This window comes from Archocentrus centrarchus, chromosome 21 (genome assembly GCF_007364275.1).
Source record: "Archocentrus centrarchus isolate MPI-CPG fArcCen1 chromosome 21, fArcCen1, whole genome shotgun sequence".
Classification (NCBI taxonomy): Eukaryota; Metazoa; Chordata; class Actinopteri; order Cichliformes; family Cichlidae; genus Archocentrus; species Archocentrus centrarchus.
The window spans coordinates 13,028,471-13,053,873 of NC_044366.1; the positions used below are offsets into that span (position 1 = coordinate 13,028,471).

The 25,403-nt window shown below is 38.6% G+C and overlaps 1 protein-coding gene across 1 annotated transcript; it reads left to right on the forward strand.

Moving 5' to 3' along the window:
• Nucleotides 1–699: 699 nt before the first annotated feature.
• ccdc138 (coiled-coil domain containing 138) lies at nt 700–24,239 on the forward strand. The gene is given in 16 exon segments (XM_030758145.1): nt 700–796; nt 10,860–10,968; nt 11,059–11,150; nt 11,294–11,305; nt 11,308–11,374; nt 11,376–11,471; nt 11,661–11,970; nt 12,328–12,405; nt 12,642–12,761; nt 13,289–13,441; nt 13,598–13,702; nt 15,437–15,620; nt 17,183–17,356; nt 22,158–22,184; nt 22,187–22,283; nt 24,113–24,239. Coding segments are annotated over 16 exon segments (1,848 nt in total).
• The last annotated feature ends 1,164 nt before the right edge of the window (nt 24,240–25,403 follow it).

The following is a 25,403-nucleotide window of genomic DNA, read 5'->3' on the forward strand; positions in this document are numbered from 1 at the left end:
TACATGCATGAGTGTGCTGTGTATTGGCAGACTTGCTGCTCCCACGTCCCTGAGAACGAGGCCAATCATACTGGATAGACAGTTTATTTCCAAACACTAGCGTCTGGCCTGCTGCCTCACACACATTCCAATACTTCCAGACAAGACTTTCAGAAGCGGGAATTAAAAGGCATTGGAGTTGTTAAAACATGACATTCCCAAAAAAGGGCTGCTGGGCCCTGAGACTACACAGAAACATCCCACATGACTTAACCCTGCAGGAATTACAACATCACCAGGGTCGCTGATGAAGGTTCTCTCATAGATACAGCCCCTCTGCAATCCTTTCCTCTTGCTATTTTTGTCCTTCAGCTTCTGGTTAATAATACTATCTCACTTATTTGTAATATCTGCCTATTCTTTTGTTTTGTGTGTTTTGTGTATTTAAACTTTAAGGGCCTTGCTCAAGAGTACCTCAGCAGTCTACGGAGGGTTTCTGCTCTGAGCTCTGATGAGTGTCAGATTTGAGATTAGATTCCTAATCCAGTAAGTGATGTGAATGTAACAGCCTCCTTTCATCTCAGAAGTATCGGGCAGTGTGCCAAAAAAGTAGTAAAAGCAATAATCTTCTAGCCCTTTAATTGTCTTCTTTCTGGAACATTTCCAAAAAAGGACATAAGATGGTTTGGTTTGATTTTGACACAGGAAAGTGTTTCAGAGATGCCCTTTGAGATCTCTGCAGGACTCGACCAGACCATTAATGTATGGGTCAGTGATCACATCTGTCACAAACCTGGTCAGCCTGCAGATAATTTTGGTGAGGTGAGATGGAATAATTTTACAATTTTAAGAAGAAGAAGAAGAAGAAACAGCCTTTATTGTTTCTTCTTCTTCTTCTTTAAATTGAATGAGTGAATATTGGGCCCACATGGGAAAAGAGTGGAGTCTCCTCAGTCTCCCACCCTAACTCCCTTCATCAAATGTCATATAGGCCTCCTATACCCATGAAAATTTAATATTAAACCAAGAGTGGCTATTTAATTTTGTGATTAGATTGGATGCATTAAGACTGCTCCCTTATCAGTCACCTTAGAGAGCACGATGTCTTAACCTGCCACAGCAATTTAGTTGCTTCTGGGGCAAATCTAAAACTATATCAAATATATATAAATTCCAACCCATGAAAAGGGGGGGATTTTTGATTATTCACTATATAGAACATATGTTCTATCAGAGTATATTGAACATTTATTAATGTTTACAAGTGATTTTCAGACATAAAAATGAACTAATGCACAGTACTCTGCAAAAGTCTTGAGTCACTCCTCATTTCTTCATATTTTGCCAGGAAACCAGGAAATAGGTGCAGGGATTTATTGAAATGTGGAAATATACATGGAAATACAATATATATAAGGTTAAAAAAAAAACAGAGTTTGTACAATTCTAACAAGTTTGAAAGTCAATATTAGACATGACCACCTTTATTCTTCAACATTAAGGTAAGCTTGTAATTTATTTAAGCAGTCTTCAGGCATAGTTCTCCAGACTTCTTGAATGACATTTAAAGCTGTTATTTGGATGTTGGCTGCTTTTTGTTCCATTCTCTGTGAATAATGCTGCACTGCTTCAATAATGTTGCTGTCCGGGCTCTGGGGAGGCCAATCCATGACTAATAGTGTTCCACTGTGTGTTTTTCTATCCAGGGAAGCTTTTACTGCACTGATAATGTGTTTATGATCATTGCTGTGCTGAAAAATGAAGCTGTTGCCAGTCAGATGCTTTCCACATTATATTGCATGACCAAAGTCTGACCATGCTTTTCTGCTTTCATAAATTTTTCTTATTTATTGAGATCATGACTTTCAGATAGTGTACATCTGCTGCAGGTCACTTTTTTTGTAAATGCAATTTTTTTAAGGACACACTGCATGCAAAATATGCCAATAGCACTTTGGGAATCATCTTGGTGCAAAATACTATTTTCTGCCTTTCACATTGTGTTATTTTTGGCATTTTTTTTTGTAAATTCACCTAAAGAAATGGGAACAACCGATGTGTTTTTGTGACAGGCTGCTAGTAAGTGCCTAAAGGTACAATTTAAAACTGGTACTCTGCTATGTTGTCTGTTATATGTAGAAACAACACTGGTTAATCCCTTGAGTTAGGGGACTTTTTTATTCTTGAATGATTCATAAATCAGTGTAAAGTGGTTTAATGAACAACAACAACAACAAAAATGTTCAAGCAGCCAATGCCCAAAGAAAAACTTTGACAGACCTTTTAAAACCCCATAAAACTATTACTTAGGACCATATTTTGAAAATACAAGAAGGTCTGGCTCTTTGAAGCAAAATATAAAGAAACAAGAAGCTCTCCGAGAGTGGGACAGTATATTTCTAACTAACCAAGCAGCTCATTTTCTTTTTCTTACAGTGCTTTCTTTAAAAATAGAACACATTTTGGAGTCAACGTGAATGAAGGGCAGATGTGAAATGTAACAGTGAGATGAGCTGATATGCAAACTATAATCTGATATTTATAATCTCCATATACCAGAATCATTTCCTAAATGTTGCCAATATATTTAAAATATTTATATGGTACATTCTATATGTTGACAATACACACCACACTTGTACGAATCATAGCTCCTAAGTTATAAGGTCTTTTGTTCATTTTTGATCAATAAATCATTAAGTTGACCTTGAAGACCTTCGTGGATGTAAGTCAAATTTTAACATCCTGTTATCATGACCCCACTCTACACCCCTACAACATTTTATTAGAATTCATTCAAAACTTTTCGAGCTATTGTATTTACAGGCAGAATGACACACATGCACGCACGCCCACAAACGTTACCAAAAACATAACCCCCTTAGTGAAGGTGCTGCAATGAGAAGTGGCTCAAGTGTTTTGCACAGTACTGTAAACCTATCAAATATTGGGGTCTATATCTGGCCTTGAAAAAAACTGGTGTGCACCCACACTCACACACACTTAAAGGAATGTTGTGTGTTTTGTGAGTGGGAGTTGAGGTCAAACTTCACTATCACAGACTGTGTTGATGTATTCAGCTCCTATAGAGGCTGACTAAGGCGGGCTATCTGTTTAACAGTGGCTCAATTCATCCTGTGGGGAAAGAGGGCCACTGACACTTAAAGGGCTTTGACGCAACTTAAGTGATCATTTCAGCATTTTAATGGGGCCAGTCACCTTCCAGTCATGTGTATGCTTGTGAGGTTGCACACGTGCCATTTTGGTGTGGGGATCATTCAGTGGTGTGATTTAAAAAATATATGTAGATATAATAACAGAATCTGGGAACTGGTATTAACCATAATTCCCTGCTGTGCTTATGTCACAGAGAGCAAACACCCCCCCCCCCCCCCCCCCCCCCAAAAGAAATGTTTACAAATCTAATAGTTTTTGATGTTTCTTTTCCTTTAAATATGAGTTTTTATGCTACATAAATCTGAAATATTTGTTGCTTGGCCATGTGAATGAATATGTGTGATTTTAATGAGTCTTGGGTGTTGTGTTAGAATGTGTGTGATTTTATTTGACATATGGGGGGTTTGTTGGTCTGAAAATGTCATTTGCATTTGTCTGAATAGAAAAGATCTAGTAGCTAAAACTGGTACAATGTTTCTCTTCTCTTGAGAGATTAATGTTCATGCATATGGTCCCTGACAAATAAATAAATAAATACACAGACGAGGAAGTGATCTGCGAACATTATATGCAGATAGCAAAACGTGGCAGATTTCTGCTCAAAAAAGTATTCTTATTCACATAGAGCACTGACATTGTTCTCATTGCATTACAATGAGAACAATGAAAGGCAATTTCTCTGAAGTACTTTAACGTTCTGCCACACTTTATCCAGATTTACGGTCATCTACTTTCCTATAATCACTAAATCCCACTTCTATTTCAGCACCATAATGATTAGACAAATGTAAAAGTCCGAATAAACTATGAATCCTTTGAATAATTAAACTATTTTCATACATTTCCATTACAAAAAAGTGGGTATCGAGGGGCTTCCCCAGAAGTGGATTTACTTTACTTTTTCTCCTGGTTTCCTGAGGATCCAAAGGCCTTTTACACTAAGTAAGGGGTAAACATTAAAATATTCATGTATCAATTAAATCTGTAGAAATTAATCTAATAAATATAACCTGACAAAGCTATTATAGGCTCTTAAACAGTAGAAGTTATTATGAGGATAAATCCTGCAGGGCATTTTATGGCTGCTGATTGCAGTAGTTCTGACAAATGCAAATGTATAGGGCTGGACAAGGGAACTAGTAACACTGACCCCTCTCAGCTATGAATAAATTAGTTACTTTAATTTCTGTGTCATACTTTACCAAAATACTAAATCATTAACCTTTTTTGTCTTAGATTAGCTCAGTGCCCTTTTAAGTAATCTTTTGATATCGTTTATATATGTAGATTTCCATTTTCAAATTTGAGAACTAATCTCCAGGCTATAAGGGTGGCACTGAAAGTTTCAGATAAAAATATTTCAAAACATTAAAATACAACTGGTAAGATAAGGTCATATTTTCTGGTGCTATGTCTCCTGGGCCAGATTAGGGAGGCAGTGGCCCCCACTTGTAGTGAGGGAGGGAGAGGATCTTAGTTTCAATTTTCTGGTGGCTGGGCCTGTGGGGCCCAGTGGGGACACTGTGAGCCCATCACCTGCAGGGATAGGCACAAAGTTCAAGTGCACTGTAAGCTTAGACGCTTGGGTGAAAAAGAAGATCTGAAGTGTCAACTGGTCACCACCAAGGGGTGAGTTTGACTGCTTTGTGGAAATGGAGAACTCATGTCCGTTAGGGATTTTTGCGTTTAGTACTTTGAGTTTAGAACCACTGCTCCCTGACAAGGGTGCAGTTTGAGGACATTAGAGTTTCTTCTCTACTTTTTGGGTTTATTCCATTGGCTTGATTTGTCATCCAACCTTCAGGGTGCATTGGAGTTGTGTCAGTGCCTCCAAGTCTGAGGACATGGTCTTTCCAAGTTAAGAATGAGTTGCTGCCCCAAGTGAAGGAGAATCTGTATCTTTCGGTCATGTGCATGTTGAATGTTTACTGCAAGTCCGATTAATATGAGAGCTGGGAGAAGACTGAGAACACCCTGGACAGAGTATATGTTATTGCTCTTCCCAGACCCCTAACATGAGCCTGGATAATTATCTAAGAGATTTAACAAAAATCTTATTCCTAATTATTCCTGGGTTCCTAATATATTTCATAAAAGCCTATTGTTGCTTCCATGCATCGGTATCTACTGGGCTTCATATTTTTACAGGCTTGTCCCTATAAATGTTTCAAAAAATATATTTTTTTAATATGGAAGTGCTCGTAAAATTGCTTTGCTTGCCCAGGGTAGCGGTGTCTTGTCTGGGGCTCTGTAATTGCTCTGGGTCCACCCCCTGAACTGCAGATCCGTCTTTACAGCTTGCATTAGCATACATAATACTGCTCTGTGGACTCAACGAGTCATGCCAATTGAAAAGCAATCATTTTCACAGCAGCACACCGCCATCGCCACTTTAATTGAGTGTGAGAGTACTTGCATGTGTATGTGCGTTGCTTTGTATCATGAGACAGGAGATAATTGGTTGTGCAATACAACATAGCAATATGTTGGTAATTCAGTGATTACAGCTGATTGCTTTTGTCTAGGTCTACCCCATGGGGCAGCACATGTTTATGTTCGCCACATCCTTTCACACTGTCTGTGTTGTATCTGTTACTGTCTAAACACACACACACACACACACACCCAATAGGGGCTTGGAGAGTTCATAAACTGTGCTATAATAAAGAGCAGAATTGGTCTTTATATGAGTGCCTGACTGTTTAGTAAAAATGAAGTCCAATTATTGTATCACATGTGGGTCCCCAGAATTCCATGACTGCTCTTTATGAAATTTGTGTACAAACTGTTTCCCTGTAAGCTATTCATGTTAAAATATGCATAAAGGAACCGGACAAAAGATTGTTTTGTGAAAGTAGTTGACTCAAATGTGGACTTCACTATACTACAGAGACCTTTCTCCTAGCTGCATGGTCTTTAACTTTGACAGAAAATTCAACCAAACAAAACCTACTCACAAATATCACTGACTGCCTTATACGATCTCTTTTTGGCACAAATAGATAGAATACCTCTGAATGAAGAACATCTATGACCAATTAACATAACGGAAGAGTAATTTCCATACAAAGTGGACAAAGCAAAGAGCTCTAATGAAGATCTGTGTTATTATGCTTGCTGTCTAATTTCTCACAGCATCAAGCAAAAGCCTGAAGGGACAAAGTGATTGAATCATGAGAATGTGTATTAATGGCAAAGGCTGCTAATTAGCCAAACAGAGAAAGGGGACATTAATCTTAAAGGCTATTTTAGACTATCAAGTCTAGAGCAAACTTGGCACTGCCTTGAAAAACATAATGGCTAAAATCTAAACTGTGGGTCACAGGGGTACTTAGAGGGGTGCAGCAAGGTCAATCTGTGGATATAGTCAATAAAGACTTGCTTTTTTTTTCTTTATTTTTTAATCTCTGCACTTTTATTGACTTTATAGTGATGGAGTATAATTTTTTTTACATTCTTTTTCCTTTATTACAAAATTGCAATTTAATACTTAAGTAATTCAACAAATATTTGTTATTCAATCATTATCTTTGCTGATAGTGTTTTTTTATTTCTTAAAACTCAGATAAAAACATTATACAATATTCTTTAGAAATGTGAAGTTTTGTATTGCAGCATCTGCTTTCAGCGACCCTACTGTATTTTAGGGAATACATGCAACAAAGCTACATCAGTAATAATATGAAAGTTGTTGTGACATGTTGTGATAGCCTGTGAAAAAAAAAACAAAAACAAAACATTAAAATATAAAGACATGTACATGAACCCGGGATATTTGAGTTCAGTCTGAAGTTGCTGAAAGCTTCTAGTGCACTGATTTGACTAGATTAATAAAGATTGGTGGTATAGATGCTTTTACAATGACAAACATGCAAAGCAAGCCTGTTGTCTTTGATGAAGTACTGACACCTACTGGCTCACTGGTGTAATTACACTGTAACAGCGCGGGAAAAGTCATAGAAATAAAGGCGTTTGTTTTAAGCAATCCCAAACTGAAATTTGATGAAAAGAGCACCTGTATAAAATGTTGCTTTTTAAACCAAATACTGAGAGGAATAGGATGAAGAGCCAAGTAATAAGAGAGGAAATAAGTAAAATGCATTAATTCAAAAGGCTTTATTGGCATGATGAAGAAATACACTAAATCTATATTTTAGAAAATTGCAAAACAAAATCAAATTTGTTGATCAGCTTTGGCAATTTTGTTGAACACCGTTGATTTTTTTTTTTTTAACTTGAGCTTTTATTGCTTGCATTAACCTAACACCACATACTGATGAACATCAGATGATTACACACTCCTGGAGGAATTAGAGAATGTCACTGATGACTACGCTGATCATACATTCATCCTCTGCACCTGCTGTCACTTATAGTCCTGCATTGCTGCAGTTGAGAGATATTATATCCTACCTGGTGAACCATTCTTATCTGACAAGCCCTACTTTTAATTAGATCTATAGAGGTAGTAGTTCATTTTTGTCCAGCCTTACAGGATGAGCTACTCTATTTTCAACCATAGATGGGACAGTAGTCAGTTCTGACAGAGTGGGTCTAGACCAAACTCTGAAACATCACATTGCATATTGTCACCCTGCTAAAATAATGGCCTGTCATTTTTCAGCAAAAATTTTATTTTTGTCTAAATCATCATATTTGGTTCAGTTTTTTTGTGTGCTTTCTGAAAAAAAATGAAGACAATGACTTCGGCCATTATTTTAGGAGGTTCGCAATACTGAAACTTATGCAAACATTTTTTGGTTACTGTTTCCGTTCATTTTTCTTTTCTCTCTTTTTTATTTGGAGCAATAACTTTTTCCTATGAGCAACATTTGCCCTCTTATTCTTCTTCTTTTGGCTGGTTCCTTTAGGGGACCCTTTAGAGGTCCCACAGCGGGTTATCTGCCCCCATCTCATCCTATTCCCAGCATCTTCCTCTGTCACAGCAACCCTCCTTCACTAAATCCATGAACCTTCTCTGTGGTTTTCCTCTTTTCATCCTGTCTGGCAGTTTCTTATTCAGTATCCTTTGTACAATATATCCAATATCTCTTCTCTGTACTTGTCCAAACCATCTCAGCCTTGCCTCTCTAAATTGTGTAACCTGAGCGATCCCTCTGACGGACTAATTTCTAATTTTGTCCATCCTGATCACTCCCAATGAAATTCATAACATCTTCTACTCTGCCATGTCCAGTGCAGCCACCTGTCTTTTCGTCAGTGCTGCTGTCTCCAAACCAGGTCTCACTACCATCTTGTAAACCTTCCCTTTCACTGCTGTCCTTCTGTCACAAATCACCCCTGATAATTGTCTCCACCGTGCCTGCACTCTCTTCTTCAGCACTGTCCATTGCTTTGGATGGTTGGCCCCTGGTATTTAAACTCATCCACCTTCAATAACTCTGTTCCTTGCACCTGTCTCCGTCTCGCTCATATATATGTTCTGCCTTGCATCTACTGACATGTGTATTCTGTCAGTGGCTGGGTATATGTATGTATATATGTATGTATGTATATATGTATACACATATATACATACATACACACACACACACACACACACACACACACACATATATATGTGTATTCTGTTTAAAAAATTGTAAAAGCTTAAAAGCAAGCATAAAGTGCTATTCTTGACACAGTGGGTTGCAATGTACTGTACATAATAAAATGCAACGGTTCAGACATGCTTAGGTGAATTATATTGTTTGTTTGTTTTTGTTAAAGTGAAACAAATTACACTGCATACTGGGTCTAAGGATTTCATCCCAATACATCAGGGTGCCATTATCTATCCTGTAGAGGTCTGTGTGTCCCGCCCACACCATCACTGACCAGTTGTGCTGAACAATGTTACAGGAAGCTTAACGTTCTTCACGGCTTCCCCGGACCCTTTTATGTCTGTCACATGTGCTCAGGGTGAATCTGCTTCTCATCTGAGTAACTGCCTGTCTCCTGGAACCTCCTCCATGCTCTTGAGACTGGGCTGGGAGACACAGCAAACCTTCTGGCAGAGACATATGTATGATCCAGGTAGTGATGCTGCCTTTGACACCGAGGCTTCGAAACACGCTTCAAACTCGATGGGTTACTTCTTGTGAAGCAGTGGGCCAGAGCTTGCTGCAGTTGACATCACTGATGACATTTGAACCACTTCAGTGCTTCATTCAGACTGAATCGGCTGACTGGTTCAATTTCACAGGCAGAGCTTTAAAACTTTGGCGCAGTACTAAGATTATTTAAGACAACAGAGCGCTGTTTCATGTCCCGCACCAAACCACTAATAGCTAATAGCTGTCATTTGTGTGAATTTCGGGCTTTGAATAACGCATTCCCAAGTGTGGGAATATTTTTGATTTGGTAAAATAAGTTCAAAAAATGTCATTATTTCCACTTATATCTGAAACCTGTGCAGATAGGAAAAGCATGGAAGAAAATGATACTTAAACCACATCAACAGCCCCCAAAATAATTAAGTTACAGTCAGTTAATTTCTGATCTCTCAGCCACCAGACAAAGGAATCCAGCTTTGACAATGGAGCATTCCAGGCATTAATAGACTACTTTATGATCAAGAAAATATGATCAGCCCATCTATTGTGGAAAAATTATTATTCTTGAATAAAAACACCCGAGTTGGATAAGTACACATTTCCTGTGCACCAAGCACTATAACGAAGGAAATATCCAGTACACCAAACAAAGGGGGGAAAAAACCCATCAAGCACACCTACTGCTTCATTGCATTATTATTGAACATCTTCCCTGTCCAGTATGTAATTTAGAATCAATGACAAATCAAACCCAATTCCATTTTTTTTTTTTTAATTTCATAGATGCAATTACTCATGCAGATCATTTGTAATATGGGGTACAAAGAACAAATACAACAAACAGCTGTATTGCCAGGTCATTTGAGTAGTTGTCAGAGCATACGTTAAGAAGTCGTCTTATACACATGAACAAACGGTGTGTAACACCTGCTGGGCTTCATTTGGCTGTGCAACAGCCACTGTTGCCAGCAGATGTCACCCAAGTGTATTGGATGAAACTTTGAGTAATGAACCAATTTTTGACACAGTGGTTCAAAAATGTCAGTGGCCTCCACCTGTAAAACATTCCTGTTTTGGGGGTTGTCTCATTGTTGCCCCTCTAGTGCACCTGTTGTTAATTTCATTAGCACCAAAGCAGCTGAAACTGATTAACAATCCTCTGCTACTTAACTGACCAGATCAATATCCCAGATGTTTAATTGACTTGATATTATACTCTGATTAAAAAGTGTTCCTTTAATTTTTTTTTGAGCAGTGTATGTACAGGTGCTGCAGCCAGCAACCCCTGCTGTTATAATTTTAATGTACTCAAAAAGAAAAAGTCAAAAGTAATTGTCCTATGGTCAAAAATGTAGACAGTCTGTTGTCAAGGGCAGCACTAATAAGCTGAATTTAATTCTGCACATTATTAATATCTGTTTATAAGCTTTTCGGTCCGGCCCTCCACAAAAGTCCTATTTTCTCATGTGGCCCCTTGCTAAAATTAATTGCCCCACCACAGATTTCAAATGTCACAAATGAAAGTTCGACTTTGCCACATCACGTCTATGGTAAGTGCAAATACAAATGAAACAAAATCAAGATTTTAGTGTAAATGAATGACTTGATGAGACTGACTAAGATGAAACTGTTTTTTTTAAGACTTAGGACGAAGGCTTGTTTTGTCTGATGGGTCCAGACAGCTAAGCAAATGGTTGAAATGCTACAACAGAGCTTTACAAGGGCTGTTCCAAGCAGTCACCAATCATCCTGAACAGTAAGTGACCAGTAAGACCAGGAAAATGTTAGCATGTGTGTGATGGCTATTTTGAGCAAATACTGTATGTGACTGTGTTTGGTTTGGCAGCAATCATAGTGTGCAGGTCCATAGTCTGGACCTGAGTGCAGACTCCACAGCACTCCCACTTCAGGAGTCTCAGGTGCTGTTTACAGAAACAGGTATATGTGTCTCGCAGTTTGTAGTCAACTGTCCACCTTATAGCCAAGGCAGAAGCTTTCTGCTACAACCAGAAGCTGAAATTATATCCCAAGTTCATTTAAAGTAAATAGTTTTTTTCTTATAACAAAATACTCCTGTCCAGATGTGACCTTGCCTTCCTGTCTGGTTGCTTTGAGTCCCAGGAAGCTGAGAGTGACAGAGAGCTGCAGTGGGATTGCCAGTTCTCACTCACGTGACTCCTCTTCCTTTATGTTAGTTAACATTTACCATGAAATGATGACCATATACAAACAGCTAAAGGCGAGTGAGAATGGCAAATAGTGGGCAAAAACACTGTGACCAAATTTAAATGTTTGTTAGGGGTTCTTTTCATAATAGAGTAATTAAAGATGCATGTTCAGAATTATTCATCAGTTCAAATGAAGAAACTTTACAAACATGCCAAAGTATTTGGGTTTTTTTTCTTGTGCTGAAGCTTCAAAATTCAAAATGCGTTTGTGTATTCACAGGCAAAATCAGCAGCAGTGGGAGAGAGAATTGCAGGAGCGTGAAAGGAGGTTAAAACAACAAGAAGAGGCACTCCTTGTTTCCTTTCTTTCCACCCTGTCTACATAATAATTCATGGACTGTGTTCTATATGGTGTGACCGCTGTCTTCATTTTTGTGTGAATGTTCAGAAAACATAAGGAAGAACGGAGCCGGCTGCAGGACCTTCTTCGAGAGAGGAACAGAGAAAACAAGAGGCTCAAATGCAGCTTTGAAGCCATCAAGGAGCTGAATGATAACATGAAAAAGCAGATTGGAAGTGATTATCTGTTTGTTTGTTCATCTTGATAAATGGTTATAACATCATTTATTTTTATCTAAACTTGCATGTAAATTGCTAACCTAGGTCTGAACATTTCAGTTTTGAATGTAGTATCCAAAATGAAGATGATAGCATCTTCAAAGTTTGAATTTTCTCATGGATCAAGTAGAACAGGGTTCATACCGAGCCAGTAGTTTGTTGTTCCAGAGGAGGGCGCTACAACACAACATATTCGGAAGTTGACTAATACAGCAGTGAATTAGGATTGCTTTGTCTACACTTGTTTTGTTGATTCAAGTGCTTATTGGGAATTCATATTGCAACAGCCCATTGACATTCATTGTGTTTTTGTTTTTTTTAATCAACAGTTGAATGAGATCAGTGAACAAAACAGGAAGCTGGAGAGCCAGTCCAAGAAGGTGCGGGCTCGACTTAAAAACCTTCAGGTAACAGCAAATCCATCTACACACAGAGATGTCTGTTCCTTTGTTTTATACGAGAAGGCCTCGAGTAATGACTTTTAGTCTAACAATCAGTTTTCAGCATCTAGTAATGGCCTGTGAGCTTTCTGAGGGAGGGAGGCCATTCTGTTATTGATTATCTTTGGCAAATAGAGAAAGCAGATATTAACATTTACTTATTGACTGTTTTTTAATCTATTTTAATTGTTATTATTTCTAAGAGAAAATATGAGTGCAGTTTAGCAACAAGAAGCTGCCACAAAGGGAGTGCTGAGAGTACAGAGTGTTTAAAACCATGCTACAAGGAGAAAACGGCCGCTTCCGGAAAACCCAGCAACAAGGTACTGATGTATATGTGCGCGTGCGTGCATGCGTGCGTGTGTGTGTGGGTGGCTGGGTGGGTGGGTGGGAAGTGGGGTTTGTTTAACAGTTAAATGTACTACCAATCAGCAGGATTTGCAGATTTCCTCTAATTACAGCTGTGATACTTAATTTATTGTTAATGTGTTTAGTGAAAAAAAGCTGCATATGGTTTAGTGTGGTTAGACAAACACTAACACAACCATTTACACATACCCGGATAGGAAATGGTACAACAGCCCTTCTCCACAAACCACACACATACTTCCAGCTGACATGATAAATCATAGTTTGTGATTGTGTTAAGTTATCATCACTGTTGTTGATGAAGATAGATACGCAGAGCTGGATACATGTTTTCCTCTGCTAAGAAGAATGGCTTAGTCAAACTTCCATTGCTGTACTTTTGTTTTTAAATACATTTTTGTCTGTTTTGCACGATCTTTGAGTAAGGAGAGGTTTAATAAACACAGTATGTGCAACTTATTTGTCGCCCTTCTTGCTTCAGGGCAGCGTAACTCCCTCTGTTGTAAAGCTTATTGTCCTTCTGCTGGAGTGGGTACTTGATGGAGAAATGTTCTCCTCAGTGACAGAAAACAAAGAGAAAGGTGTGGGCCAGAGTCTGCCTCCAGAGGTTCAGCTCAACGAAAGATGCCTCAAGGTGGTGTGTTCAATGCGGCCTCACTTTGATCTTTGCATTTCATTACAACTGTATTCCAACAGACACACAGTTGGTGTCACAAAAAAAAAAACCAAAAAAAAACAGGAGATGATGAGACAGAGTTTGACTAGACATAACTTATCTTTGGCTCTTTAGGTGCTGCCATTATTAGCAGACCAGCTTCATCACACTCCTTTGTCAGAATCTAAGCTCCTTTGCCTCATTTACTCTGCTTTGAGACACTTGGACAACAACATGCAGGTAAAAATAATATTATTTCTGTGAGCAAGCTGTGTTGTTAGAGCAAGTGGTTTTTGGATGCACCAAAGGACTTACTGTATTATGTTATGGACAGTAGGACATGTGGAGCATGACGTTTTTACCAGAATTCAACAAAAAAATAACTGAAATCGTGGCCACGCAGCGTGCTTGTTAGGAAATGTTCTTGTTAGTTTGATGGCCATTTCCTTTGTTGAAAGAAATGTTGTTACATTACCAGGATTTAAGCTCTGCCAGAGATCATTACAAGCAAACTGTAACACAGTCACTATTCTTTTTCATAAAACTTTTAAGCATGTACTCACTGTGCGCATGCCAGTGCTGAAAGAACACTGCCAAGACAGTGACCTTCAGGGGGATGTTCGTTTTTCTCCAAAAAGATAAAATGGGTTGCATCATGCTTATGTGATCTGCCACTGTTTAAAAGCTAAATCTCCCGCATGGCTGCCTGAAGGGACATTAATCTAAATAACAGTCTCTTTATTCCTGAAAACAATGCTTTTGGACCCTCTTCAGCAGCACTGTTAATAGATTAGCTTTGCTTTTAGAAAGTACACTAAGAACAGAGAGGAGTGAGATTACAATCTATAACAAGATGCAGGTAATTCTGTGGCTTGGATTATCCCTAGTTAATCAGCCTTAAAGAAATTAGTATTATTTCACTAACAGAAAACAGCTGGGCCCTGTTTCACTACATCATGCAGCAGAACCTAAACTTAGTACAGTTTTTCCTCCCAGCTCATCAGCGGTACACATTGACTTCTAGCAAGGGATATCCACTTTATCGCTATCACTTTATCTCCCCTCACACTATGGAAGGCTTTTTTTGTTTAGTGATCCTGTCGAGTTCCATCTTGTGTTTACATGAGATGCTTGGTTTTCTGAAGTCCCCTGCCTGCCTGTGCGTCAGACAGAGTCTAGACATTTGAGCAGGCTGTCGCCATTTTTGTGGCTTTGATAAGGATGTGTCCTTCTCCTTTATCCGGCCACAAGCCCCTCGAGTCCTAGATAACAAACATTCTACATCAGCAATTGCTGTTTGAATGTGAGACATTTTTACACCGTGGCCAAATCCCATTTGCATGCTTAGACTGCAGTTTTCATACTCGTATGAAGTCCTTACCAGCTGCCAGTCATTTGACCTCCCAGTCCCAGCCATGAGCATGGGTTCAGCCTATACCAACTGCCCCCAGCCACCTACTTTCTGCCAACAGTTTCCATCTTCCAGAACCAAGTTCCTTTCTCTAGTCCTGCTACAGGAACCTTGGGCTGTTCAGATCACTTGCTTCCTTGTTGCTGAATAACGTGTTCATTTTTATGATGAATACCAATTGGCATTGAGTCATAACACATAGAAGGAGAAATAGAAATGACCTTAAGATGAGGGTTCTTGGTGAACCAGTGGAGACCTTGGGGGAAGAGAATAGAAGACCACCAATTCTTGAGCTTTCAAAATACATAAATCTTGGATAGTAGCTGTAGTTTACTGAGCGGATTTATTAGGTCCATCAGTTATGGAAACGTTGCAGAAGAAGCCTGCTGGCTCCCTGTCAGGCTGACCTTGTATTTTATACGCTAGCATTTGATGAAGATCATTGTAGGCATGTAATTTCTGTTTTGACAGTTATGTAACAAAAGTAAATGATTGCAGGCACAGTTGGTAATATTGCGCAATGACCAGTGCATCTGAGTGTGTGTTTTGTGTATTTTGCCCAGCATGTAGCACTGTCTGCTACTCTGCAACGGATAAGAGAGGAAGTGTCAAAGCCTGCAGAAGATCCAGATCCTAAGAACTGCACTGAAGCAGCTGGAAATTTTAGAAGTTGGCCCCTTTACCGAACTGCTTGTCCTCATACATGGATCCTTTCTATCCTCATCATCCTTCACACCATCACACACGGTATTAATGAAAACACATGTACATGCATATTCATGGCAACATATTTTTAAAAAAGCACAGAATAAATTATGGACGTGCTGGGTAGGCTAGATTCACCATTATGGTTAGAAGTCCCAAAGATGTGGTTTTATTACCTTATCATATCATCAGAAACAGATTTTCTTTCAGTTCAATTGCAGTTGAAGAAAGTGTTGTATCATATAGCAATGCTCTATTGCTAAGCAAACCAGGGTTTTTATCCAGAGCCCTTTAGAGATAATCAGCCCTAAAATGTCCTTTTTTAAAAGAGTCACCACTCAGCAGCTGTGTTGATAACTCCTTTGCACAGTTAATTTGGCAGTTATATTTAAGCAAAGGTGAATGAAGAGTGCTAACTTTATTTTCACTTGTCACCAGGATATAAAATCTCCATCTTCTTACTGTAATGATCGTAGCATATGGATGAATGTCTGTTCCCTAACTTCTCCTAGATGCAGTATACCTTCAGACCCTGACAGGGACTGAAGGTATACTGCTGTTAGACAGCCGTCGAGTACAGAATATAATCAAAGCTGAAATGTGTTGAATTGTACTGACTTACTGTATCTTTCCAGTCCATAGTTTGGTTCTATGGTTTGAATAGGTTTATCAGGAGTTAAGGTTTGGTGTCTGAGTCCAGACTGAGATAGTAAATATTGGGTGGGTTGCCATGATTTGTAATTGTTCCTAATCAATGCTTAACTAAGACAGTAAGATGGTAAACATTTCTTGCTAAACTTTAGGATGTCAACACAGTAATTATTAGCATGTTGTTAACATTATGTTTCCTTCCAACATGTGTGAGTGATAAGGATCAAACTTTATTTTAAACCTAATCTCACAGCTAGGGTTTATAAAACCCTCAGCTCACAGAGCTGCTGGCATTTCTTTAGGTTCTTTGCCCTTTTTGGCCCTTCCTTGCTATAAATTTTGGTTCGATCCCTGGGTTGAGCCCACAAACCTGACAAATCCTGAAATATTTTATGAAACTCTCTTCTGAAATGATGTTCCATCTGCTTGTAATGCTTGAGGGCTCCTTCGGTATGTCTATGCAGCCTATTTGCTGTCAATATGCTTCCCAGGTTTGCTTTTCCCTCTTCTCTGGATTGATGAGAAGCCAAAATGAAACAAAAAAGCAATAAATAAATAAGAGCTTTTATTGTATGTCAGATAAAAATATGGACCTCTTGGACATTTAAAAATAACTTTGTCAGCGGACTGCAGCCAATGCAACCAAAGTACAGTGAAGTGTGAGTTAAGGGGGATAAGATGGGAAACAGTTGGTGGATAAGTACCTAATGCAAAAGACTACCCAAAGAAAGGTTTCTGCCTCTGAAACTACAACTCATACTATAAAAGACTTCTATTGTTTACTGCTTGACTAAAAATGTCATCTTATGAGTTGGTTTATTTTAAGACCATCATTTCAGCTGAAAGAGCAAAATGCCAATGTCAGGATGAAATGTCTCATTTTGAACTAGACACCTGAAGTGCTTTTAACTGATTCTACTTTTTCTCTTACTTTTTACTCTTTTCATGTGCAGCTGATGTGCTGACCCAGGCACTTGAAAGTCTCCATACGGAACTGATGAATGAGGAGAGTCGAGGCCTGTTCATCCAGTATGGAGGAGTGCGGAGGCTGCTTTCAGTTCTTCAGGCCAGCCGCGCAGGGCTCAACACGCCTATAAACATTCTGATGAAACTCACTGAAGAGTCCCGTAAGCAGGCTTGTTTTGTGGTAAACACAGATGAATAGTGATGGTATGTTTCTGCCCAGCAGCCCACAGCAAAGTAAGGTTTACGGTAAGAGGCTGTGGCTGCCATTATAATATGTAAGACTTTTCTCTTCAATTCTGGTTGATGAGAGCTGTTTTTAGTGAAAATTAGCTGTAATTATCTGTGAATCTTTTTTTGAAGCTCAGTTGATATGGTGGCACACTGTTTCTGTATATAAATAACGTGATAATTTATTTATCATAATTTATCAAATGCTGTATTCCATTTTTATACAGATGACACAATTATTTATTGTCTCCTTAAGTAGTACAAACCCTTGTATTCTCGCCTTGTATTGATGTTGTTCAGTCCCAAATTAAATTGCTGTTAAATGAAGACAAATCCAAGTTGATGTTATTCTCAAATGGCAAAGAGTTATTGTCTAAGCTTCCTAAGATTAAAACCATTCAAGGGGCTGAAATTGAAATGGTCACATCTTATAAGTATCTAAGGTATCATTATAAATAAGAATTTATCATTTAAACCTCACATTGAAAAGCTAGTGTCCAAGCAGAAACGTAAACTCCTTTTTTTAGGAATTAATCTAGTTTGTTTCTTAAAGTGAGGAAACACTTGATTTCCACAACTTTTTTTTTTTTACCTTTATTGAATTATGGTGATTTGATTTTTATGAATGTACCTGGCCAGTACCTAAAGAAGTTGGATACTGTTTATCATTGTGCTTTATGTTTTATTACTGGCTGTGGAAATTGTGCTCATCACTGTTCTCTGTATGCTGCTGCTAAATGGTCGTCTCTGTATATTCGCAGACTTTCTTATTGGTTAGTTTTAATCTATAAATGTTTACTTCGGCTGTTTCCTTCTTATCTATATGTGTAAGAGTCATAACCGGCATAGACTTCACTCTCATAATGTTATACAAATGCTTGTCCCCAGAGTCAGAAGGGAATTAGGAAAAAAGGCTTTTAAACATGCTGTTCCTGTTTGCTGTTATAATTTACAGAAGGACCTGAAATTGTTGGAACTGGATACGATGGGGGGAGTTTAAGTCCATTTTAAGGGAATGTGAAAATAGGTCTTGTGGTCAATGTGACTGATTATAACGTTGCTCTTATAGTGATCTGTTATTGCATTTGCTTTGCATATATGTATTAGATTGTTGATTGAAAGTCACTCGTTAGATTATTATGTGTTGTATTTCTTGTAGCTTTTGTTGCCCCCTTGGAAAAGAGATTTTGATCTCAATGAGTTAAATAAAGGATAAATAAATAAATAAAAGCATCCTTCTGGTACATTCAACCTAAAATAGTCAGTGCAGATCACTTCATGAATGTTGATGCATGTGTCTGCTGATCAGCAGTTATTTCATTCAGATGGTCTTCTAACAATATAACACACAAGTGTCCTGCAGTTTGGTTTTTTACAGCAGTCAGATGGAGTGTGTCACAACTTGCCAAAATGATTGTGATAATCAGCGGTATCCCTCACCCTAGGAAATAATTTAAAATTGGAAATTTGATAAATGAATACTAGTGGTTAATTTGAGGTCTGCTGTAGTGAATTTTGAAGAATTATGATAGAAACTCTTAATGTGGAAATCCAGCGAGCTGTCACTGGGTGTATTTCCAGACTTGGCTAATGTCAAAAGCCCGTGTGGGTTGGTGGTGATGATGTACCAAATGTGATGAGTGAAGAAGGCAGCGTGCATTTTAAAGCTAACTTTCTTGGTGGTCTGTGGACAGTGTTAGAAGATATTACTAAAAACTACTGATGCCCTGTTATACAACTCTTTAATGCTGTTTGAGTTGATCTTGGACTTTTGATCTAGAAATGACAGTTATTAAAAAACAATTATACTGTAAAGGGGTATCCACACATGAAGTAACGAGCAGCAGCATGATACCATAGACAGAGACATTAAACAACTTCAAGCCAGTCAAAATAACCACAGGTAACACAAAGTGGGATTGTACAACATACATTTTGGGTGCACAAGTATTGATCAATACTCAGCACAGTGGGAAATACTCCGGATTTAAGCTCTCTTCCACAGCATGTCTTTTGTCCTGCCTCTCCCCCAATTGGTCACAGCAGGTGACTGCCCCTCCCTGAGCCTGGTTCTGCTGGAGGTTTCTTCCTGTTAAAAAGGAGGTTTTCCTTCCCACTGTCGCCAAGTGCTGCTCGTAGGGGCTCGCTTTGACTGTTGGGTTTTCTCTGTAATTATTGTAGGGTCTTTACCTTACAATATAAATGCCTTGAGGCGACTGTTTGTTGTGATTTGGCGCTATATAAATAAAATTGAATTGAATTGAGTGTACAGTATGTATATATTTGAGGCTGTATGTATATTTTTGATCCTGTGTGGTTTACAAAAAAAGCCAAAGTAAATTCAAACTTGTGTGCCCAACTGTTGTTTTTTTTTAAAGTTATTAAAGATGTATGCTGTATAATCATTCCACCCTGGAAAATGAACAGTTCAAAGAAATCATTAAAAGCCCCAAATTACCATGACATTCATGCCCATGATGAGTGTATGTATACATCTGTTCACAACTGTTTGTGTAGGACACTGCTTTTTCCTGTTGTCAAACAGAATGGATTTTCTTAAAGTACACAATTTATTCATGACAGCTGAAGGAAACAACACAGGAGGTTTGTCTGTAAAACATATTTCCACACTGCGGTGATTGGTGTCCTCAGTTTCCAAGTGCTTAAAAGAAGAGGTGATGTAACACAATATTAAACAAGCCCCCTTCGTGACTTTTCTGAAATGTGTTTGTCACATTAAATTCAAAATAATAAAATACATTTTTTTTTCACTATTTCCATGTACAATTAATTTGTTTTGAAACATATTGTATTCTGCTTTTATTTAGATTCTGACAGCTTTTTAATAAACTTTTTAAACGGATAGCACAAGTTTTATCCAGCTTGTGAGCCCGTTTTAAAACTGTATAATTCATATTGCTTGAAAAACTGTCTTTGATTGACGTAGCTGCTGTGATCACTTTGCTAGCCCAGATTTATAGACTGCCCTGACTATCACAATTTTCTTTCAGTTATACGAGCCCCTCCTGGTGTATCACTCCATATATTCCCCACATAAAAACCACATGTGAAAAATGGTGCTTTTTCTGAACTCACATCAATCATAAGTAGTGGTCAGGCAATAGATTTGGAAGTTGTGGTCATAAAACCTTGGACCTCTACCACTTTCTGTCTGTCTTATTGAAAGACAAAAAGCTTGATGGAGGTGGACAAGGTTAAGATACCAGCTGCAGTGTGTTTCCATGGAAGGGTGAGTTCAGCAGGGTTATGAGCCGTATCATTTAAACTGCTGCATGCTAATAAAACCATATGCCAGAGGGGACTGGGGACTGAAGCTCTGCGTGTGTGTGTGTGTGTGTGTGTGTGTGTGTGTGTGTGTGTGTGTGTGTGTGTGTGTGTGTGTGTGTGTGTGTGTGTGTGTGTGTGCAGATATTTGTGTGTTTCAAGGGGATTGTAAGCCTTGTGAGACTTGCTAATTATTCTGTTTTACAAGCAGTAATGAGGGGAGATGGAAAAGGGCTGAGGAAGAGGGGGGGGGGGGGGGGGGGGGGGGGTTTACACCTTAAGGTTTGCAATAAAAAACAAAGGTCTATTTGTACACAAAACACACAAAGGCACCCAACATCTGTCAAACTGCCCTTTCTTGCACAGAGGCAGTCACATTCCTTAGTTGCAAAACACATCTACATTCAATTCAACCGGGAATTGAAACATTTTGGGAAGAGTGCCCTCGGCCAAGATTGGTAGCATTAACCCAGCGTAGATGACAGGAGCTTGGGGAGTGTTAGTCACAGCACTGTTTGTTCTACATTTGATTTAACTAGATTAAAAATGATTTTACACTTGAAATATATAATTAGTTGCAGCCCTATACCTTTTGTCACTTCACATTTCTGCTGCACTAGTAGATTATGTTCATCTATGGGTGCATGATTAAGCTGGCTGCTGCACTGTGCAGCCTGTGTCAGAAAATACTACATTAAGAGTCTGGGATGAATTTAAAAATGCCTAGATTTAAAAAATGAAAAGTGTATAAGCTGCAATATGAATACAAATTATTCAAGGTCTCTAATGTTGGTTATCCATAGTAGTTTTGAGGGTTATTGTTGGAAAAAGACTGACCAAACCATGCTTCCCTGCTTATCTTTGTCATATCTTTGTATCTGTCTGATCCTTTCTTATCTGAGCTTGATGCTATTCTTCCCCATCCAATCTTCCGCTGTAATTTGGTGCCAGTAGTGCTGCTTTACCAGCCAAAAGAGTCCCTCTGTTGCTCAGATTGTGTTTCCAGTTAGGTTTTCAAGGAGCAGGGGACTGTGACTTTAGTGGAAACAAATGTTTGTTTACTCAAAAACGACTTCATTTTAAGACTTCATAAGGTCAGCTTTTGCTGTTATTAATTTAAGAGATCTACAGCTCCCATCTGTGTGGATTGATGTTGTTGTCCTTTGTTTTATTTCATTTGTGTGAGTTTGTGTATGCTTGAGGTTTGAGGTCAAACTTAAAAGTGACACTATGGAAATACAATGATCTAAGAGACACTCTGACCGCCATGTGTGTCCGTCTTTAGCTGTGTTTTTCATGGTTTGTTTGTGTGCTCGTGTAGTTTTCTTTCTGGCAAAATGAAGCTGATAATTCCCATCTCTTTAGAAGTTTTGACATTGAATAAAATGTGTTGTAGATCAGCAAAATTGCCTTATCCTGCTCTCTTTACTTTTGTTTTTGTGCTCATAGGCTACTTAAATTCCTTTCTGTAGGCATGTTTTTCCGAACAGCTTCTCAGCTCCTTAAAAACCCTCATCTGGACTTCCCATCTTTGAAGAAGTTCTCCATCCTTCTGCAGAAGCTCTCCAACATCAGGTAGCCACAATGATGTCCATATTAATAATAACATACTGTACATTAAACAAAGACCCATTTCTCTGATCATGGCTAATAATTGCCTGCATGCTTAGATACACCGATCAAGTATAATAATATTATTCACTGACTGGTGAAGTGGATGACACTGATTATTTCTTCATCATGGCACCTGTTAGTGGGTGGGATAGATTAGGGAGAAAGTGAACATTTTGTCTTCAAAGTTGATGTGTTAGAAGCAGGAAAAATGGGCAAGCGTAAGGAATTGAGTGAGTTGACAAGGGCCAAATTGTGATGGCTAGATGACTGGATTAGAGCATCTCAAAACTGCAGCTCTTCTGGAGTGTTCCTGGTCTGCAGTGGTCAGCATCTATCAAAAAGAGTCCACGGAAGGAACAGTGGTGAACCAGCAACACGGTCGTGGGCAGCCGAGGCTCATTGATTCACGTGGGGAGCAAAGGCTGGCCTGTGTGCTCCGATACAACAGATGAGCTGCTGTAACTCAGATTTCCCCCAAAAAATTATTGCTGGTTCTGATAGAAAGGTGTTAGAATACACAGTGCATCGCAGTTTGTTGCATATGGGGCTGCATAGCTGCAGACCAGTGAGGTTGCCCATGCTGACCCTGTTCACCCACTGAAAGTGCTAATAATAAGAATGTGAACATCAGAACTGGACCACGAAGCAAGGGAAGAAGGTAGCCTGGTCCAAAGAATCATGTTTTCTTTTAGATCACATGGATGGCTGGGTGTGTGTGCATCACTTACCCAGAGAACACATGGCATTTTTGGAGGGATGGTTTTTGTTTATTAAGCCACTTAATACTGACTTATGAATCATTCAAGCAAGAATTGGATTGGAGTGGCAACAGGTCTTATGGGGTGTTGAATCCAAATTTAAAATTTTTGATTCAAATCATTGTGAATTTGAACAGAGGAGGTCAAAGGAGAGGTACAGTGGTGACTGATTGTAGAGCCATCTCTAAAAGAAGGTTCTATCATGGTTTGGAGCTGCATTTCAGCCAGCGGTGTTGGAAATCTTCTCAAAAAATGATGGACATGAAACTGTCAGATTTTGATTCACCATGCAATACCATCTGGAAAGCATCTGATTGGCAACAGCTTCATTTTTCAACTTTGTGATTTCAAACACACTGCCAGTGCAGTAAAAGCATACCTGGATAGAAAAGCACACAGTGGAACACAATCAGTCAGTCTCCTAGAGCCCGGACCTCAACATTATTGAAGCACTGTGGCATCATTTTGACAGAAAATGAAACAAAAGGCAGCCAACATCCAAAGAAGAGCTTTAAATGTCATTCAAAAAATCTGGGGAACTATTCCTGAAGGCTATTTAAAGAAATTACAAGAAATCTTGCCTAAGAGAGTTCAGGCAGTGCTGAAGAATAAAGGTGTTCACACCAAAGTGACTTTCAAGCTTGTTAGAATTATACAAACTCTGATTTTTCTTTACATACTGCATTTCCTTGTATGTTTACATGTTGCATTAAATCTTTGCAGCTATTTCACATTTTCCTAGTAAAATATGAAGAAATGAGGGGTGGCTCAAGACTTTTGCACATCACTGTATGTTAAGGAAGTAGCTTGCTAACATGGAGCCTATTAGTCTGTCTCTCTCCCACAACTTGTGTTGTGCCATTCTGTACTACATTGTATTTTGGATATGCAACCTTGGATGCTAGAAACATAATGTGAAATCTGAGAAAGCACAATAATGACCTTGTTCTCAGCAGGTGGTGACAACCCCCCCCCCCCCTTTTTTTTTTGAAATATTTTTTTTAAACTGGCTTCTTGTTCAACTTTTTCCAGGAAGAACCGTCATCTGTTTGAACTCTTCTCCCTTCATCTCCAGATAGAAGAGCTGCATCACAAAACCAAAAGCACAAACGCTTTCCTCTGCCTGAACCTCAGATCAATCCTCCACAACATTAAATAACACATTTTGGTCTGCAAAAAAACTCGGGCTTCTTATTTAAAATGACATTTCTTCTATTCCACTATTTCAATACTTTCCTGGCTTTTTTGTTTGTTTTTTTTTTTAAAGGTGTGTGCTTACACTTGAAGCGCATGTGAAGGCAGCAGCGCCACCCTGTTCTACCTCAGGTTATATCTGAAGACATGCATTCTTCATTTGTAATACAATGATGTGTTTGTATTTTATTTGTCATAAGTACTTTGATTTAAAGCTCTGTATGTTTTCACTCACTGGCCCACATTTTCTGTTTTCCAAAATCCAAATTTTCTTGTCTTTTTTTGGGTCTAATAACCCCTTTTTTCCCATCTAAAAGTGAGTGTCACGCTTGCCAAGAGAGGTTGTGACTGTAAAACTTTTTAATGGCAATAAACAAAAAGAACTGAAACATATTAAGTGTGGATGGCACATGAAATGCTGAAATCCCAGTGTTTTGTGTAAACTTGTCTCATTTATTTGTTCCAGAGCAAGTGTGGGTTGATGAGAGTAATGGGCTCAGTATGAGATGCACTGGTGGTGGTTGATGGAGGAGAATGAATGCATTGGAACAATTACAGCTGATATTTGAAATGTAATTGTTGAAAACAACTTGAGTCATGCTTAGCTGTGGTGAATTTGAAAGTGATGCATTCAGGTCTTTAATATCTGCACAGCTTTCAAATTCCTTAATTAACTACATGTTTGTTCATGTGCAGCTTTCTGCTTGGGTCAGGGTTTCAAGATGGTAAGCTTGATGAAAGATTTGTGTCCTTGGATCTTGTGTTTAAGATATAGACTTACATTTTTACCAGCTTCCAGGAAGCGCATGCTGTTAGAAATCAGTATCAAATCTCAATATATTATTCAGTCTAGCACAGATACACCTGTTTGATTCTCTACCATACTTTATATTCTTTCTTTCTGTTTTAGTTAAGTAACCATAACCATGTACATTTGTTTCTTTACATAAGAAAATTTGCACCCAGATGAGTGGGAACTTCTTAGATCTGGCTTGTCCCACTGATTCCACGGGTACTCGATTCGCTTTATTTGTCTCCCTCAAGCAGCTTCCAACAAGTTTTTCTGTTAGTGATTTTAATGTTGTGGCTGATGGGCATATATAATCACTTATTTTTCTTTGTTACCACA